Raw genomic sequence first — 16969 nt, 5'->3', positions numbered from 1 at the left:
TAAAATATATGTACCTGATCTTCTATTGTCATTATTCAGTAACATGATTAGAGGGTTCGGGTTAGGGTTTTGGAACGGGTAGTTGCACCATTAAACTGAAGAATATAACTGTTCTCAGGCCTTCCCAGCTTTTCACTCTCTCTAACGGAGCAGGTCCTTGGGCCTCTCTTTTTAAGTGTGATCTCTATACTGCCAAGAATTGTCACTTGCCACAGTTGATTTAAATGACTGATTCTAGGTCCATCTATGTGGAATATGATTAAATCCGGCTCTGTTTCTCATCTTTTTTGTAGTGCAGAAACAAAGCAGTTGTAATTGCAATTATTTTCTATTAGAAGTTGTGCATTATGTGACAGAAGTGTAAGGGTGTCAGTACTTTTATTCATCATTTGTGTTGTGTGAATTTAGCACTCCACACACAGAGTGGCTTGTACTCTGCAGAAATCTTTTTTTTTTTTTTTAAAGAATCTGATTTTTTTCCAGAGTTGACAACAGACTATTTCAGTGTTTTATGGCCTGGTAATATAAGTCAGGACTTCCTAATTTTAAATGCTGGATAAGCATTGGCGCCATGGTCTTTCTACCTTAAGTAACTAAATATGTGATTTTCATATATTTTATTACATGCACTGCTTTTATAGATGATACATACTGATTTAATTTACAATTAAAATCTTTTTATAAATACAATGCAGAAAGGTGTATTTTACCTTCCCTTAAATTTCAATTGGATAGCAATTATATCCATTCATTGAAAATTACATTTAACACTTAGTTCTGATGCAGATGGTTACCTGGGAAAGATCATAGGCAGTCAGGCCATCTCTCTGGTGAACCTCCAGCTCTGCCTGTTGCTGCTGCAGCTGCCTGCAATAACACAACATTGTCAGCATCTCAGCCAAATGTATTACTGAATAACCAGGACAGGAAGTTTATGATGCTACACCAAAGCAGTAATACTGCATTTGTACTTATGTTTATGTTTCAGTCAATTGTGACACATTTGAGTGGAAAGTTCAATACAGCATGATGTTCATTTTTAAAATGAATTTCAATTCAATTAGAGGAAAATACACCATAAATCAGGCAACGTATTTGGGTGTGGGAATGATGTGTTTGACAGATTGTACTACACAGGGTACTTCAGGATAGCATGGAGAGCAGGTAGGATCTTCCCGTCACTCCTCAGCTCCCGCTCAGCTCTGCTACAGAAGTAAAACAGCCTGAACAACCTATGACATTTTTACAGAGTATGTGTGTATCTATTTGGCAGCCATATTTTCATGTCACCACAAAACATAAGGTAGTAAACAAGACAAGATTAACTTTTTTTACATCTTCTCATCTTTGTCTTCCCTTATCAGGGCTGGGGCTCATTCAAACACCACATTGTGGCTGCCAAAGGGTCTGACATAAAGCAGAGAGCGCATTGGCAAATGTTTCCACAGCAGAACAAATTTAACTGGCTCAACTCATTCTCCACAGCCACCTTACATTTGCAGCAACAAAATAAATCGAGAAATTAGCTTCTGCAAACTCAAAATTTATGGTGACAGAGGCAACAAGAAGTTTGTTAATCATGAGTGTAGAAGCTGCTGCAGGCAGACGTGAAGCAGTGGACACATCAGCACACAATGTCATGATTCCAAGTTTTCAAATCAGCACCTATCAAGTGGTCACTTCACTGATTGTACTGGCTGTAGTATAGGGATACTAACATATGGCAACACATCATACTCTTTTTGACTAATTCAACTAGGAAGGAAAAGAGGGTAGAAATCTCCCGTATTAGCACTGATGAGCAATTAGAGCAACAGGAATATGACTCAGATGAAGATGTCTTCAGAGCAGCAGGGACAAACCAACCATTTCAGAGAAGTTTGAACAGTCAGTGGTCTGTAGTTAATTCAGTTCGATTTGCATTTGTTTCATCATTATAACATCATCATAAATGACAACATTTAACTAAGCAGACCAGATGGAAGGTTGGAAAAGTTTGAGGGCAATTAATGATAACGCACAAGATATTATAACAGTATTTATTCAACCACGACACAACTTGCCAGTTGTATTCTCATTTATCAGTTATATTCCTACAATGATTTGTTTCTTAAGCCAAAAATCATTGATCACAATTCCAGAAACAAAAACTTTTGGTTAATTCATGTCAGTTTGCAATAACTAATATACATAATATTTATGTATAATTTAATCACATCAGTAATTTAATTATAACACTGTTCCAGGGACAACTTTGTTGCTCATCATTATTATTATTTCTTTTTTAAATAGATTTCTATCACTGTTTATTACATTAGATTATCATTCAGTTGTGTTTCTACTGATCTCATGGAATTAAATCAGTGCTTTTGGTTTACAAAGTGAGACTTTGGTGTAACACCAAACCTGCATAAAAAGAGCTGGTTGGCCAAATTCAGTTGTAACCCTAACCTAATGAGTCTAGTAGGTTTTTGAAGGTTTTTGGTGAAGGAGCCTTAGCTCAAGTAAAAGCTGCAGACACAGAGGTAAATCTGAAAGTAGCATAAGTGTCTTGAATGTGTTTGCCAATGAGTAGCCAGAGGTCATTCAGGCACTACAGTCTTGTACTGGATCAAAAGTTTGGTGGTATATTGACAAATTTTTCTGTTGGAAAGGAGATCAATAGAACATGGTCAGAGAAAAAGAGCTGGTCATCAAACATGACAAACTGGTCTCATGTAGGGTGCGATATGCAGAATACTAATATTATAAAATTGGGCTTGATGGAGAGACTGATTGGAATATGGGGCTGTACCCCACTCACAATTTCAAAGTTGAATCAGATTTGACTGTTCAATAAAACATATAAAACTATCCGTTCTCTTTTTTCATACACATTACTTGACAACTCTTGGTGCTGTGCTAAGGCAGAATTGCAATGTATGCCCAGCTCAACAAAGCCCTCACACAGTCCCTAACTGACGTGTTCAAACTGAAGAATTGTTCTGATTGCCAAAATTGCCAAATTGCTTCTGTAACAGAGATATTTTCTGAGCCACATGATCAAGTGTGTCCTGTCCTTCAGTGAGCAGCATATAACCAGAGAATAAACACCACTGAAAAGAGCATCGTCCAAACAGGCAGCACCTGAAAACACACAAAACTCTTCTGTGTGCACTTTGCATGACTTCAAATGGCTTCTTAATGTGCACTTTAAGCAGTATAAGCCAATTGCACTCACGCAAAGAGGCAACACAGATATTAATCATACTGCAGAAAATCATCTGAACTTTGTAGTTTTCTGATGAATGACATTTTTCTTTACAGCAGCCTCATAAATCTAACACATATTCTGTTCTTTCTGTGCCTGGCTCCTCAGCCTGAGGAATCTGTTGTCAGTGATTCATGTCAGTAACACAGACATACATACGCACACATACACATACGTGACTGAAAGCTATTAGCAGGGTGTTTACATTGTTAAATGGTTGGGCTCATAGAGGTTCTTAACTTATGATGACAGCTGAGTGCACATGGAGGACGAACAGAACACGAAAGGCTCTATTTTCACGCATGGTGCAAAAAGCAGTACCACATGAATTAATGGGTACTTTCCTGTGACGAGCTTATTTCCCCCACCAGTTTGGTATCTGGGCGAATCCTTGTGTGCCTTGGTGAGAGAGAGGCAAGTTTTGTGTGGTCTCCTATTCAGAGCTGTTTCACTGTTCAGGGCACTCTTGCAGCCCAGTATTTTGAGCGTTTTATTGTAAAATCACATATGTAAACCTCACCAAAGGCAAACTGCTCACTTTGTTCATGTTTTTCTCAACTTCCCATGTGAATTAAAAAAAACAAAAAACAGCCAGCTGACAAAAGCGGGTTGAAAAAGTTAGATGTTAGTTCATAGGCCTGCATGATAAGCACATTTTTAGCTTGGTAGGTTATGTACATCAGCCGGAATGGCTGTGTTTGCATTTCATTTTCACTGAAACCAAAACTTTAATGATAGTAATGCAATTCTTGTTTTGTAACAAATAAGATCTGAAAACAAAGCTGAAAAACAGCAGTTTGTTCAATTTGGACATTGCATTTAAAATACATTTCAAGTAATTGTCCAGCTCAATGGGTAATAATGCCAGCCAAACAGAATAAATATTGAATGACTCATATCCGCTCAGTGATCACCAACAGTCAGTAGGAAGTCTACGAAAGCCTTTCCTTCATTGTCATCAGTCTCTTCGCAGACATCTGAAGGCAGTAGCTTTCTGCTGTATCTAGTCTCTGTCAACTGTGATGATGTCAATGTCAGTTACATGCATCATATGTTACATTAAATGCAAACAGCATCAGACTGTTGCACACAGAAAATTCTGTGCTTATGTGAAAATCAATCATTATTCTGCAGTTTCTACTGCAAACCAGCAGGTATGTTGGATACGATAGTAATTTGCATTTATTTCAGTGATTTCTAATATAATTTGGAATACATTTCATCACTCAGGTTGTATATTTAATTGCCTTATGGTATTGAGGGGAAGGCAGTTATATAATTCATTTAACAGTGGATGTGTTGATTTATGGAGCTAGCCTTGTAGGCTTCTTATCCCACATCCGAATACATTTATCCAGTGTTCTTGAAGCAGTAAAAGTGTATTTCTGCTTGTTTTTCAGAGCTCTAAACGCCTGCTCTCAAAGGAAATTTTTCCCTTCACTGTCACCAAGTGTTTTCTCATGGAGTAAGTCTCTTTAATAACACTGTAAAGAGTTTGAACTAGACCTGCTCAAAATGTGAAGTACCTTGAAGTAACTGTTATGATTTATTGCTATATAAATAAATGTTATTTAACGTAAGATTATAGTAAAATATATTTCTACATCATCAAAAATAACAGAATAAAAAGCACCCAGCGGTTGCTTAAAAAATTGTATTTTGTGTAATTTTGGTCTTAGTTTCACCCTTTTGCTTAAGACTCTGAAGCCAATCAGAAGGTGACCTCACTGACCTCACTGATATTGTAGTGACTTCCTTTTGGTTTTGTGATGTTTGTGTGTGTGTGTGGGTGTGTGAAGAACCTACTTGACGTTGGTGTTAGTGCAGATGATGTACTCAATCTCATCAGAGTATGGGTTTTGGAAGGTGAAGCTGCTTGTTCGGATCAACATCCACTCCCTGTTCTTCATTCGGAAACGGTACATCACTGACAGAACTTGGCCCTTCAATTTCACCACCTGCAGAGGAGGAGAATCATCAATGTTGTCTATCAGGTCTTCATGGCTTAAATGACTTAAAGAAAGTGGTTTCAGACACGATCTTCAGATATATAGTTGACAGTTTCCTCTGAGAGGGGAAAGTTAGTTTCACTGGGAGATGGAAGCATTTATTTAGCCACAATGTTATAAAGAGTACATTGAGCTTTACAGCAGAAAAAAATGGGACCAACCCAAAAGAGAGAAGAAACCCATTTTACAACTTGTCAGCACAATCATTTTCACCAGGAGAGAGCAAGATGATGATAATGAGGAAATGTATAGCAGTTGCTTAAAGACACAAAAACTATGCTTTCAAAGTTTTGAGTTGAGCTGTTGCTGTCATGGTCTCTGCTATGCTCTGCTCTCTCTGCAGCTGAATCATGTGCTCCTGATCTTCCTTCTCTGAACCTATCACTCCAATTCCTGTCAGTCTGAGTATTGAACAGAGGTGGACAGAGTACACAACTTCACTACTTGAGTAAAAGAACAGATACTCCTTGTCAAATATAAATCCAATAAGAAGCTTTGTCAAAATATTAAAGTAAAAGTTTAAAAACTACCTCAGGAAATACAGGAAAGGAGATTAGCTTTGTTGTCATGTCGGATATCACAGTATAGAAGAGGTATGAAAGTTAAGTAAGAAAAATAGCTTTGCAATGAAAAATAACATTCAATTATGCTTGATCAACTATTGTTTTTACATGTGCTATAGAAATGAAGCGGAATTGAATTGTTTTATGGTTTCACCAGGCTACAAAGCAAATTTCTGTTCGGGAACAATAAAGTTGAAAGCAAACGAGATATGTAGAACCAGAACCAGAACCATGCCATAAACATGCACTAAGAAGAGAAGAAGTATTTGAAAAGCAAAGAAATTTGTTTGTCAATTTGCTCAGCAACAGACTGGTCTCACCTGTTGGAAACCATCTCGAAGGTGACTCTGGTCCTCAGGATGACAGAACTCCAGGATATCTTTGCCCAGCAGGTCCTACAAGCCAGAAGAGAGGTCAGGTAACATCTGTGCCATAAACTGCTATATTAATCAAATAAATGCACAAAAAATAAAAATACAACATATACTATCCTGTACTAAACCTGCAACACCCATTGATTTGTTTTATTTTCAAACTTGCTTGATGTGGATGACAAGATGTGCCATTGTTAAAAAAAATGTTCTTCATATTATATACATTAGCAGTCAAAAGTTTGGACATACTTTCTCATTCAAATGAACAGGGAAGTGTGTCCAAACTTTTGACTGGTAGTGTACTGAATAAGAACTGGAGCCACTGAATAATGTTGCAAAGAGATAAGGCTGCAGCTTTACTTACATTTAGTGGTTAATTCACCAGCAGTACAAAAACACTGTTTTCAGTGTCTGATTTCCTCAGATTTTAACTATAATTTAACTATAATTAACTATATCATTGATCGAGTCTCTAAATGCAAGTTATACAAGGTGAGAAAGCGGTCCAGCAGCAACTGCTAATATTTAGTTTGAATGTGATCAGTACTCCAGATGATGGGATGCTGATAATAACTGAAATGGCAGATATTCATTTGAAACACACAAACAAAAAAAGTAGTGCGAGGAGGCATTAAGCAAAAGTGTGTGCTGGCTGGTCACAGGAATGTGTTTAACATTCCAGAGCAGAAAAACAAAATATTTTCATCCTAATCTTCGTGTTTCCACTGTCATGACAGATAATACAAAGTTCTCAAAGTCATGGAACTAGCTTGTTATGTAGGAGTTTATCTGAGAACATAGCGTGACTGGAGAATTACAACAGAGCCAAAGAATTTGATATAGGAAATGCCCATTGCTGCAAGTTATTTTGATGCTAGAGTTCAATGTCATTGCAAACTAGTTCTTGTAATTCAAACTGAAGTCTGGCCATGCACATTTTCAATCTTGGTCAGTATAGTTTGGAGCTGTTCCCATTTCACCATAAGGGTTTAATGCAATTATTAATTATTAAATTCTCAGATGGCCACTAATAATTAAATCAGTCAGCAAGAATAAAAGACAGAAAAGAAATATTGAGGTTGAGGGATCCTTGTCCTGCAAGTCCAAGTACAAATTATTGCATCTAGTAAAGCAAGGTCCTGCATGATGAATCCCACTTGAATAAAAAATATGTGACTATCAGTGGCACAATGTAGTATGTATGAAAGTAGAAGGATTGGTTTGATTTATTATAATGATCTGTACTATATATAGAAGACATCTTTAAATCGCTGAAGCCTCAGTGTGTGAGCAGTATGTTACCATTGCTGCTACATTGAAATACTGAACTTTTATAGGCAGGTAACCAGGTAAATCATCAATGATTAATGAAGGGGGGGGGGGGAAGAAAAAAGTCAATAAAAAAATCTTTTGTCACTTTTTGGACCTTGTATAAACTAAATGTTTAAACTTTAGTTTTGAATGTTATTAAAATGAAACCAAGTGAGAAGTTCAGCATGTGAGAAATGTTTTTAAGATCGTGCCTTACATTCTTTGACCTTTCTAAAAGTGAATTATCTATCATGTAAAGTTGTAAAGACAAACCCCAATTGGATATTTAACTCCTTCATATAGGTAAATCAAAATGTAATTAATTTATTATACTTTTTCAAAGACTGAGTATAGAAGAGTCTGCTGCTGGGGGACATGAGGACTCAGTTATGTGTCCTCGTGTCATTTCATGACATGAGGATACATTTCAAGCACATTTCATTTTATCCCCTAATGTTTTTCATCAGTTGTTCTTTAGCTAGCTCCTGTCTTTTTTCACTTTCTCATGCAATCTATCAGCCCATAAATTTTACACACTAGTGGATTGACATACACACTGACCCCTGACCCCTGGCATTAGAGGCTGCTGGAGCTGTTAAGAACGCTGACCTCTGAAACTCTGACTATAGCTGGAAACCATTGATTTAAGGTGCAACAATTTGTTGCACTGTATTTAAAGAGTGTGATACATTATCACCTGTGTAAAAATTTCTGTCCGTTTTCCTGCTCATTAAATCTTGGCTTCATTGCCAAGGAAATGCTTCATTTCTATTGGAGGTTTCTCAAATAAAACCCTATTCGCATGAGAAGTTATTACTTCGACCAAGTGCAAGGCTTTTCATGTGAAAGATTTGGAGAGGAGGTTTTACACTGGTCATTGTCAGTGTGAGTGAACGAAAAAACAAGAACAACAATGAATTTTATCTGCATGAAACTTGAAACATGGAGGCGACACTCATATGTCTATAGACTTTTAATTCTTTTAGCTCACCTGTGGCTGATAACCAATGACGTTGATACAGCGCGGATCAACGAAAGTGATGACACCGTCTGAGTTGTGACGTGACAGGAACTCTGTTGGCACTGACAGGCCATTCATATCCATGGAGACTGGAGAGCTGGTGACCTGGGGGAGGCACAGGTGGATCATTCAGGATAATATATGTTTGTTTTTTATGAAGGGAAATCAAGAGTTGGTGTATAAATACAACATTTTATACAATATGTTTCTGTTGACACTGTTTACTGCTAGCATCACAAGTGTACATGCTCACACCAAGACTGAGAAAACAATCTGAAACGGCTCCCCCAATTCGAACAGTGACTCTCCACACAGGCATAGGGCCAGCTCACAGCAACTGAGACTCAGAACAAAGCATTTATTTTTAACTAATAGTTAAATCCAAAGCGTCAGTGATTGTTAATTTACTTATACATTGAGAAAAAAATAAAGAGAAAATATTTTAGCTCCATCTGGTCCTCTAACCTGATGCAATATACTTTCCACTAGACTAGATTTTAGATAAATTTAGCTAAAGAAACAAAAATACCCTGTGCCTCCATACAAACCTGCAGTCTCCCGATGGCCACTAAGCAGTATTTTCCAGCCTGACTGGCCTCTGTGTCTTCTTCTGGTATAGTCATCCCTATGGAAAATATAAACAGAAGATGACACATACATGAGACCAAGTCATGTTGACACAGAAAGAATAAAAACAGGTAAGAAATGAGAAAGACTTCCTGTCCAGAAACTAAGAATTTCATATTTTCCATTTTGTCACTGACCTATCTCACTCGTTAAAACAAAAAACATATCCTGTGATATTTCTATGAAAGTTAAGCCCTGTTGGTTTGGGAAATATTTAGGTGTTGTTGCTGTAATGCTATGATCTGTTAGGCAACACAGTGCAGACAATAATATTATCCAAGGAAGCAGGAGGCTCACCAAACAAAGGTTTTATCTCTTGTGTGACCACATCCTGAGACACACATTTTAACATGCCCTCAGTATTGACCTGCAGCTCAAAGATTCTACAAGATCGGAAAATTTCTGCTGACTCTCTTCTTTTCATCCTAACTGCTGAGTCCTCATACAAAATTACAGACCATGATGATCGATCAAAATTCTTCCTACGGTCCAAATACATGCGTACATCCATACATACACCTCTGCCTGGTTCCAAGTAAAGTAATCAGTTCACAGAATGGATAATGACTATGTACCCAGGATGTACGCAAATGAGTCAAAGGTAATCCAAAAATGAATTTTAATTGCATTAGGGCTAAACACTTTGCATATATATTTCATAGCCATCTACTGTTCATATTACTTCTCTCTATTGAATAAAGAAAACCATTGTGTGGACCAAGGTGTTGTGTGACTGTTGTTTGTGGTGCAGTGCCTGGGCTGTTACTTAGCAAATTTGTGGTCCATGTGTAAGAGTTTAACAATAGTCAAATGAAAAAAGGCTCTTAACTGTCTATCAGTAGCACTTTGAACTGCTGTTGCCCACCAAAGTGAACCTTCATTCTTTGCTGAAGGGCAAGACATATTATTGAGAAACTGTTCATCAGCAACCATGTTTTTACCATCTACATCACTGACAGAGTAAGTAATAATGGAGCGATATCACGCATCTGGCTTAACCCACAAAAAGAAGGAATTTCATTCTCTGCTCTATACTGAAGAGTATAGCTCTCATGCCCACACAATAAGGACCAGAGGAGCACAAGGGTCTCCTGAAACAGCAATGTCAGGTCTGTGTTAAGGTAAATCAACCATAACAAAAAATCTCAGGAAACCAAAAATCGATTCAAAACAGGAAACACTCTCATTAGAACAAAGCCTATATTTTGATTAGCTTGGTCTCAAAAATAAGTCCTAAGGTAAGTTGGATTTGGCATTGAATCCACTGAAACAGAAGCATGTGAAGCATTTAATGCACATGAGTGCATGAGTAGAAAATTTTGACTAGATGGTTTCCTGGTGGTTATTAAGATAAAAAAGAACATTTTGACTCTTGGTTGCATCTCAAATTGGGCCTGAACTGAGACTTTGGGCACCATAAAACCAACAACAGAGCCCCAAAAAAGTCCCTTAGGTAAGCTGGTCCAGAATCTTGATCAAATAACTTCCAATGTTGCTGCTTTCCAGACAGAATAAATCATTAAATTAATACAAGATGCCACTCATGAACATTGGGCAAGTCATAACAAACCTCAAAACAAACTTAATTAATCTGGCCCTAAATAATGAATTAAAAACTATTCTATAGAATATCTGTTTCTGGGTCATGGAGGCATGGAGCCAATTCCAGGTCTCAATGGGCAAAGCTAGGGGACAACCTGGACAGGTCGTCAGTCCATCTCAGGGTCAACACATAGAAACAGAGACAAACTGGCAACCACTTACACTCACACTCAGATCTACCGACAATTTAGTGTCAACAATCAACGTAGACATGATTATCCTTGGACTGTGGGAGGAAACTGGAGTACGGGGAGACGACATCCACAACTCCACACAGAAAGGCCCCATGCCCAGGAATCTAACCCATGACCTTCTTGCTAGGAGGCAATAGTAATAATGCTGAGTATCTCTCAGTGATACAAAGCAGAGACAGATCCTGACCAAAGACAGACTCAATGACCACAGTCTATATTATAGAAAATGGACAAGTCTTGGCAACAGATGGAGGAAAGAGTCTGCACAACAGTTCAGACCAATACAAAAAACACACTTCCTCTTAAAAGTGAGAGGCTTTTAGACAAGTGATTTGTTAATCCCAAACGTTTTAGAGATCTGTGACAAGAAAAGAAACAGATTGGGTAAGGAGAGGGACATGCAAGGACATGCTGCACAATGTTGGGACTGTGGCACAAACTGAGGGACATAAGATGAAAACAACATAACTGAGTGTCACATATAATTACCTTGACACAGACTATTATGCATATGGGACACACACACTTGGCAAAGCTATTTGTCTGACCTTCATGCCAATAAAGTGAGAAACAAAGAGATGCCATGAGTGCTATTTAACAGGCATTTCTCATTAAATTTGAACACTTATTCCTCCATTTGTTACTCAAACTTTGCAGCAGTTAGAGGCAATCCATTGCTGACATGGCCCCTGTGCCTTTACAACGATTTATGACATGTTTTCACCATTAAGCCTCCACGGTGTAAGAACACCGTCAGCCACACTATCTGACAGCGCTAACATATTTCATTCTGCCAAATAATAAACACACTCCTCTCGACTAATAATACACTGAAAAAGAAAGAAAAAACAAATACACAACCAGTTATAGTGCTAAAACACTGTTTTAGTTCTTAATCTAATATAAAGCCATGTTAAATCAAATGTAGTGTTGAGCTCACTTTTTAATTATCAAACATGTAACATCAAAATCAGGTTTAATTTGTTTTGGTCAATTTTTTGGGGGGCATAAAAAAAAAAAAAAACACAGTAAGGGAGTGCTCGGGGTAACTTATAGAAACATATATTTAGAAAAATCTAATTTCATTTATTGAATCTGTGTCTGGGTAGTTGCTATGCTTGCCCTAACCCTAACCTGTTGTCTTTCTCCCATTAATATATTGGAAAATTAACCAATAACTGAATGGTGTCAAATGGTGTTCAAGTTATTAAGTTATATTATCTTAAGAAGTCAAAAACACTCAGCCTTTGAAAAAAAGGTTTAATTGAATGGCCCTGCAGGTTCCTGTGCTGCCATTACATAACCAATGTGCCTAACCTTGTGTCCACTTCCTGCTATAGAACTGCTCCTACTCTCTCATAAAGGACTCACATAATTACATATGTGCTCTTTTCTTTTTTTTCCCCCCACCGACCACCTCAGAGACACTGAGTAGTATTATTCACTGGCTTTGAAAGCATTTCTTCTATATATTCTGTCAGATGTTTTTTTTAACTGAGATTATAGCGCACTTACAAGGACCTCTGAAAACCTAACAGGATACAAAGTCCACAGTAAAGAGACTATAAAAAGATAAATTGGTCTAATTACATCCAGATTGACCTGGTGCTTTGTAATATGTGGAAATTACTGCATTTTATTTTACTGAAACGGAACCTGCCTCAGCTGCTCACAACATAAACAGAAAACTGTCTCTGATCACGCTCAACTCTGTCCTCACTTACGGCCCCATTCCTCTTCTGTAACACAGTTCAGTCAACGGCTATTGTATCAGTGCCGAAAATGGGATGCATCTGTGTTTGAAGAGTGCCTGTCTACTGCCCATCTGCAATTCATGACTGAATGTGCGTGTGTCCTTTGATTGTTGTTTGCCATTATACTGTCAAAAATATTCATTCAAGTATTTTTATTGTGAGGAAGTAAACCATGTGTCAATGAAATCATAACACACACGTGTGTGTTTGTGTCTGTGTCTGTGTTATTCCCGGGGGCCTCAAAGGCCTCAAAGATGTGAATGACATGATTTTGTTCATTTCCACCACATCAGCCACAGACACCTGGTCTGAGACTGAGGGGACAATCAGTGTCTCTGTAAGACAGCACAGAACACATGTATGTATATGTGTGCGTGTGTGTATTTTGAAGTCATCTAAGGTTTTGTGTGCTGCAGATCACACAGTATGAGACTGAAAGGTTTCTTCTTCTTCGAGGGTTCTTCTACAAAATATTACTTTTTTATTTTTCAGTGGTTTCTAAGCCCATTGAATGCAAATAAACTCTTTATTTTCTTTGTGTCAATCTCCTCATGCCCGGGTTCTTACTGAAGCTGTAAGTATTGGTTTATGGTCACCCAGAACCCATTCAGACTCAACAACATTTTAACCTGGTAGCTGTAATTGAGTAAAGATCTCTAAGCAGCACATTGTTATGGAAGAAATATATATGGGTGTCCTTTTTGATTAGCTTTAAAGGCTGAGGAGAGAACCTGGGTCAAATATGTAACCTTACAAATGGATCACATAAAGACCACACGATATAAAATCCTTCTGGGAAAGGTTTTGGGTCATCAATCACAGGAGTAACTGACATTAGTCCTTGACCTGGGTTTACTGCAGAGGACATATAATACAACTACTACAAGGGGGTTGAGTAGGAGAGAGAATACTGAGAAGGATGTGCACTTTACTGGTAAGACTGGTTATGTGTCAATCTGTAACTGATTATCACAACCTTTTCAGGAAAGGAGGGGTCAGGTGAGCAGTTTGGTGAGAGTGTTGGCCCAGTTTCACCATGGGACTATGGCTGCAGGGGTAGGCAGCACTGCCATTAAGGTGGGAAATTAGCACCTGCCACTGGCCAAATGCAGGTATATTTTGGATTTGTATTTGATCACCTCACAAGCCAAGAGATTCAAAGACAAAAGGCATTCAGGTCAGTTAAACAACTGGCCTGTTGGGGCAGCAACGCGCATGTACTGCAACTAGCCTGCCGCAAATGCAATTATCAGTAGAAGAAGGCCACAGAGCGAGTCTTCATTGGCGGTCAGTATGTACTTAGCTGAGGAGCAATGGGGCTGTACATTGGCAGTGTTGTGGAGAGCAGATGTCAGCAAGCTTCCTCAAGAGGAGCCAGTGCTCAAACCTAAAGTTAAGGAGGGATTTCTAATGCAGGGTGGGAAATGCCTGTCAGTTCGGAGTTATGTGATTGGCTAGTTTTTGATCAGATCAGCCAGTCTGTTTTGTTCCCCTGTTGGCAGCACGCTACAGCCAGCAGAAGGCCAATAGCTTTATTGTGGGCAGCTTGATGTTAAATATTGCTACATGTCTTAAAAATGTCATGCTCTTCAAGTTTTCACAAGTCTTTTGTGAAACTAATCTAGTTACTCTGTTTGTAAATATTACCAAAGCAGAAGAGTGAGTTTTAAGCTGTGCAAAGCCCACAGCTGGTGAAGTTTGGGTGAGTCAGGGATAGACACAAGCAGAGAAGTTTAGGATGTATACAAACCTGCAGGGGGCCAGGCTTTGATGTAGCCAGTGCAATGCACCACAGAGTACTGAGCTTCTCCCTCTTTTGAGGGTCCAAGGCCATTCCTGTCAATCAAACAGACACGACAACATGTTAGGTACTAAGCTTCAGCTCAGGAGGAGATCCAAATACAGTACAGGTCATCTCAGATATTTACAGTACAACTGCTTAAACATTTTTAAACATTTAATTTTCACCCTTTAGTCCAGGCCTTTCTAAACCCGAGGAGGAAGGGAAAAAGAAACCACTCGAGTGTTTACTGTTAAGATGTATTAAAAATTAGAGGAATGAGATTAAAGATTAAATTAAATATTATATTAGATATGCAGAGTAAAGATTTTTTTTAATATAACAGGGAAATTCCTGCTCTTTGTAAAGTTTATTAGCCCCCATGCATTGCAGAGGTTGATCTGAATTTAAATTTAGCTGAAAAGACACATTAGTCTTAAGGAGACATTTGAGAAGAGAATCCGAAGGATTAGATGTGGTGACATGAATAGGAAACAGTGGAACACAGTCATGGATAGTTGAGGATGCTGCTGTACCTGTATCTCTTCCGCATGTTAGATAGACGGTTTAGGGAGATGTGATCCAGAGGAGCACTGCCGCACCTTCACACAAATATAAAACAAAAGCAAGAGTACATGTTACACTCAGTGGTACATGACGACAGGTGCCATATGGCCTGCATGAACAATATCCACATCATTGTCACATCAGCCTCACTTTATTGAAATGTTTGTGAAATTCTATAAATTAAGTAACTTCAGCAAATGTTTTCAGCCAGTTGCACTGTTCCACTGAGTAAGTGCTATTTCAAGCCCTCAGCTGGCCTCTGCTTCCATTTCTGTTATAAGGGGCAGCGTTACTAACTTAACTAATTTTCTTTGTGCTACGGCTATATATAAAGTTTCATTAGTAAAATTCTCTACTTTACCCACCTGATCCCAGAAACACACATTGCAGTACTGTAAGGAATTTCAGCTGTCAATTTTTTATTTTCCTGCAGCTGGAGTAGTTAAAAAGACATCCCAAAACTAGTGACAGATGGTTTCATTGATGGCAAAACACCTCACGGGAAAAAAAAAAAAAAGGAGAGGAAAAAGCAGACTGGCTCTTGAATCCATGTATTCACTGTCCAGGATGGTGGTGTTCTAATGCGTGGGGCATGTTTTCCTGTCACTATTAACACTAAACAGTCCTTACTTTATTATCGCTGTTGCTGGTTTCTAATTTATAATTTATCAACTATTACCGTCACTGATAATGAGCTACTGGACACTGGCATTTTCCCAATGGAGTGGTAAATAAAACGTACCTGTCCCATCGTAGCTACACTGCACTATTTTCTAATGGTTACTTCCTGCAAGATAATGCTCCAAGGCACAAAGTCATCTCAAAATGATTTCATGAGTAAACTTCAGTCAGCTCTATAGATCTGAATCCAATCAGCCACCTTTGGGATTTGGAGCTTGAATGTGCAGCGCACAAACCAGCATAAATGAGATGCAGTCACATCATAGGAAAATTTCAAATATCTTGTTGAATCACTGCCATTAAGAACTGGGACTTAAAAGGAAAAAGGGAGGCCCCACCCAGTATCAGCATGTGGTTTCTAATAAAGTGCTCAGTAAGGGTAGGTCTTTATAGGAGTGGTAACAGTTATACCTAATAATAGTTTAACAAAGTTATTGCCTGGAGTTGCATTTCCTTGGTTCCAGCAGTGTTCAGTCAGTGGATGTTTTTCTGCGGAAAGGCCAGTTCAGGGCTGAACATTACATAAGCCTGCCTGATCTAATAATGGCTTCCCTGAAATGTTAGTCTCCTGATCGTGCTGCGTTCCGCTCAGCCATTGTTTATGTATATGTCTCAGAAGTGGTTGGATTTCACCACTTGCCTTCAGTCACTTTCAGACTGTGCCAGCAGCATGTTGTTTGAATTATCTAGAGCCTGGAATAGCAACAGAACAAGAGGACATGCCGGTCCAACAAATTCTTCACAACACAACAGATGGACTCTCATGCGACTTGCAGCCCTGTTATATACCTAGACAAAACAATTCCTCAGCCATTCCTCGTGATTCTACACACTATCATTAATAAAACCCTGGTGTGTTTGAGGAAAGGTGGAAAGGTGTTATTTTGTTACATTAAACATTAGCTCTTGGAAGCCCTTGAAACAGTAAAAGCTGTTCTGATGTTGTTTGTTACGATATCCATCAGTTTGCCCCACAGCCCTCGATACTTATTTGCTACATAGAACACAAGGAAATTCATGTTTAGAAGGAAGCATGTTTATAAAGGGTCAGAAGCTCAGGAATGAAGCTGGGGTGATATTTAACAGATGGCAACAATTATTGGAATATCGTCAGTAAACCTGCTAAGTCTAATTAATGAGTCTATGGAGACATCAGTTATTTAACAAACGACCTGTGACAACCAAAATTATTAGTGTTATTATGTCTGGATAGAAAGCATACGACTCAAGGTTCAT

The 16969-nt window shown here is 38.4% G+C and overlaps 1 protein-coding gene across 4 annotated transcripts in view; it reads right to left on the bottom strand.

Annotated features, from left to right (window-relative positions):
- Positions 1-16969, bottom strand: part of arnt2 (aryl-hydrocarbon receptor nuclear translocator 2) — a 50881-nt gene that overhangs the window by 11595 nt on the left and 22317 nt on the right. For 3 of the 4 annotated variants that reach the window (XM_029497500.1, XM_029497503.1, XM_029497504.1), the window contains 7 exons: positions 15022-15087; positions 14456-14541; positions 9077-9153; positions 8499-8633; positions 6143-6217; positions 5057-5208; positions 795-867 (listed from right to left, as the gene is read on the bottom strand). In XM_029497500.1, the coding sequence (XP_029353360.1) occupies positions 795-867; positions 5057-5208; positions 6143-6217; positions 8499-8633; positions 9077-9153; positions 14456-14541; positions 15022-15087 (664 nt within the window). The remainder of the gene's footprint in view (positions 1-794; positions 868-5056; positions 5209-6142; positions 6218-8498; positions 8634-9076; positions 9154-14455; positions 14542-15021; positions 15088-16969) is intronic. The other variant, XM_029497501.1, reaches the window with a different exon arrangement.

The sequence above is a fragment of the Echeneis naucrates genome, chromosome 3, assembly GCF_900963305.1.
Source record: "Echeneis naucrates chromosome 3, fEcheNa1.1, whole genome shotgun sequence".
NCBI classification, from domain to species: Eukaryota; Metazoa; Chordata; class Actinopteri; order Carangiformes; family Echeneidae; genus Echeneis; species Echeneis naucrates.
The sequence above is the reverse complement of the archived record's forward strand: the minus strand, read 5'-3'. Positions and strand labels throughout refer to the sequence as shown.